The sequence below is a fragment of the Geospiza fortis genome, unplaced genomic scaffold, assembly GCF_000277835.1.
Source record: "Geospiza fortis unplaced genomic scaffold, GeoFor_1.0 scaffold414, whole genome shotgun sequence".
NCBI lineage: Eukaryota > Metazoa > Chordata > Aves > Passeriformes > Thraupidae > Geospiza > Geospiza fortis.
The window spans coordinates 98,257-101,862 of NW_005054745.1; the positions used below are offsets into that span (position 1 = coordinate 98,257).

The 3,606-nt window shown below is 53.1% G+C and overlaps 1 protein-coding gene across 1 annotated transcript in view; it reads left to right on the forward strand.

The window, feature by feature from the left end:
• SIGLEC1 (sialic acid binding Ig like lectin 1) overlaps window positions 1–3,606 on the forward strand; it is a 20,756-nt gene that overhangs the window by 12,057 nt on the left and 5,093 nt on the right. Inside the window, 3 exon segments of the mRNA XM_031065367.1 lie at window positions 1,616–1,870; window positions 2,957–3,262; window positions 3,418–3,603. Coding sequence (XP_030921227.1) covers window positions 1,616–1,870; window positions 2,957–3,262; window positions 3,418–3,603 — 747 coding nt within the window.

The following is a 3,606-nucleotide window of genomic DNA, read 5'->3' on the forward strand; positions in this document are numbered from 1 at the left end:
ATGGGATGGGATGGGATGGGATGGGATGGGATGGGATGGAGAGCTGCAGGCAGCAGATGGAGTGATGGAACTGGGGTTATGGAGATGAGATGAAGGGATGGGGGAGGATGGGAATGGAGGAGGGAGTATGGAGAGCAGCTGGAATAGGATGGAGAGGATGAAAATGGGGGGGGAAATGGGGAAAATCCATGTTTGTGGGGATGGAGGTATTCCCAGAGAGCTGCAGATGCCCCGGGCGTGTGGCAAAGGGACAGGGCTCTGCTTGGATGTGATTCCAAGGGCTGGCTTTGCTGTGTCCATCCATGGCACCGCCCTGCTGCCATCACCCTGGGAATCATGGAACCATGGAATCATGGAACCATGGAACCACGGAATCATGGAACCATGGAATCATGGAACCATGGAATCATGGAACCATGGAACCATGGAACCATGGAATCATGGAATCATGGAACCATGGAACCACGGAATCATGGAACCATGGAACCATGGAATCATGGAACCATGGAACCATGGAACCATGGAATCATGGAATCATGGAACCATGGAACCACGGAATCATGGAACCATGGAACCACGGAATCACGGAATCATGGAATCATGGAATCATGGAACCATGGACCCATGGAACCACGGAATCATGGAACCATGGAATCATGGAACCATGGAATCATGGAACCATGTAGTCATGGAATCATGGTACCATGGAATCATGGAGTGGTTTGGGTTGGGAGAGACCTTAAATCCCATCAATCCCACCCCTGCCATGGACAGGGACACCTCCCACTATCCCAGGCTACTCCAAGCCCCGTCCAACCTGGCCTTGGACACTTCCAGGGATGAAGCATCCCAAACAAATCCATGGTATCACCTGTGGGCTGTGGTGGCCATTCCCTGTTTTTACTGCTCTGCAACTCCCTGACTTTCCCACTCTGGAAATCGAGGGATCACCACTTCTTCCTGGAAATTGAGGGATCCCCACTTCTTCCTGGAAATTGGGGGATCACCACTTCTTCCTGGAAATTGGGGGATCACCACTTCTTCCTGGAAACTGGGGGATCACCACTTTTCCTGAAATTGAGAGATCACCACTTTTTCCTGGAAATTGAAGGAATCATCAATTTTTCCTGGAAATTTAGGAATCCCCACCTTTTCCTGGAAAGTGCGGGATCACCACTTTTTCCTGGAAATTGAAGAATCATCAATTTTTCCTGGAAATTTAGGGATCCCCACCTTTTCCTGGAAAATGCGGTATCACCACTTTCTCCTGGAAACTGAGGGATCCCCACTTTTTCCTGGAAACTGAGGGATCACCACTTTCCTGGAAAGTGCGGGATCACCACTTTTTCCTGGAAATTGAAGGAATCATCAATTTTTCCTGGAAATTTAGGAATCCCCACCTTTTCCTGGAAAGTGCGGGATCACCACTTTTTTCTGGAAACTGATTGATCACCACTTTTTCCTGGAAGTGAGGGATCCCTACTTTTTTCCTGGAACTGAGGGATGACCACTTTTTCTGGAAATTGAGGGATCACCACTTTTTCCTGGAAATTGAGGGATCACCACTTTTTCCTGGACATTGAGTGATCACCATTTTTCCTCCCCTTCCGTGCAGCCGCCCACGTCTGGATCTGGCCGTCCCCAGACGTGCGCGAAGGGGACACTGCCACCCTCACCTGCGCGGTGGCAGGAGGGGACCGGGACGTGCTGAGCTACACCTGGTACCGGAACCAGGTGTGGCTAGGCACCGGCTCTTCCCAAAATCTCACCTTCCCTGGGGTCACCGCCTCCGACGCCGGCTCCTACCACTGCTCTGTACAGACCCCCGCCCGGAACCACAGTGCCACCCCTGCCACCCTCAACGTCCTCTGTGAGTCCCCAAGGGCACCTTGGTGTCACTTGGTGTCACCCCTCGGTCGGTTCCCGCGGCTGGAGAGATGGGGCAGTAAGGCCTGGTTTAATTTAGGGTGGATTAATTAATTAGGGGAGCTCAAAAAATGTATTCCAGAGGATAATTAAGCCAAGATTTACACCCCAGACCTGCCCAGACACACCAAAACCTTCTCCAAGTTTCCTCGTGCTCCACACCAAACCCAGCAGGAAAATCCTTGGCTTTGATGCTGCATTTAGGACTTTTTTTTTAATCCCTGACTGGGAAAATTAAAACCAGACTTTGCTTAAAAAAAAAAAAAAAAGAGGAAAAAATGTTGTTGCGAGTCAGAACGTGAGAAATATTTTTTCCCCTTTTTTATGAGAAAAAGATGGTGTTAATTTATAAATCCTCCTGATGGGTGTGGGACGGAGGCTCTGGAGCATGGGGAATCCCTGGCATGAAGGAGTTGGAGCAACAGGAAAAGCTGAGGGAGCTGGGAAAGGGGCTCAGCCTGGAGAAAAGGGGGATCAGGGGGTGTTGGAAATGGATTTGTAGAAAAGTTTTAAGGTTTGACAGGAGGGTTGGATAAATGGGGACCTTGTGGCTCCGCACAGCTCCTGAGAGGAGGGGACAGCCAGCAGGTGGGGAACAGGGACAGGACAAAGGGACACGGCTCAAAGCTGTGCCAGGGGAAGTTTTGGTTGGATATTGGGAATTTTGGCTGGATATTGGGAATTTTGGTTGGATATTGGAAATTTTGGTTGGATATTGGGAATTTTGGTTGGATATTGGAAATTTTGGCTGGATATTGGGAATTTTGACTGGATATTGGAAATTTTGGCTGGATATTGGGAATTTTGGCTGGATATTGGAAATTTTGGTTGGATATTGGAAATTTTGGAATTTTCCCTCCTGGAAAGCACAGCGGTGGAGTTCCATCCTTGGGATGTGGCACCTGGGGACGCACTCAGCGGTGGCCTGGGCAGAGCTGTGGGGACACCTGGACTCCATGAGCTTAGAAGGCTTTCCCAGCCCAACCAATTCCACAATTATCCCATTCTCAATGTTTTTCCCGCCCCGCAGATCCCCCCAGGAATGGGAGGCTGCAATCCTTCGTGGAGAGCAGCCAGGGGACGGCCACCATCCTGCTGTGCGCCGTGGACAGCCACCCCCCGGCACAGCTCACCCTGCTCAGGGGGGGACACCCGGTGGCCTCCAGCCCCCCCAGAGGAGGTGACAGCCCCCGGCAGAGCATCCGTGTGTCCCCCTCTCCCAACGCGCTGCGCTTGGAATTCCGGGAAGCCTCCGAGGAGGATGAGGGTGAATACGAGTGCCAGGCACGGAGCGCCCTCGGCGACACCCACGCGTCCCTCACGCTCCGCGTGCAAGGTGAGGAGGGGGACAAGGGCCTGGGGACACTGCCAGTGGGGCGTTGAAGGGTGCTGGGTTTGGGGTACCCAATTTTGGAAGAGCTGGAAGTTGGGGACACCAATTTGGGGCTGGGGGGTCAAAGGGAAAACGTGACCAAAATCCGCTCCCCGCAGCCACCAGAGTGCTGGTGCGACCCTCGGCCGAGGTGGCGGAGGGGACAGAGGTGACCCTGACGTGCCAGGCCCCTCAGGCGCAGCCGGGGACGCTCTACACGTGGTTCAAGAACGGGCGGTGGGTGACAGAAGGAGCCGAGCCCTCGCTGGCGCTCCGCGGCCACCGCTCCGACGCGGGGCTCTACGGCT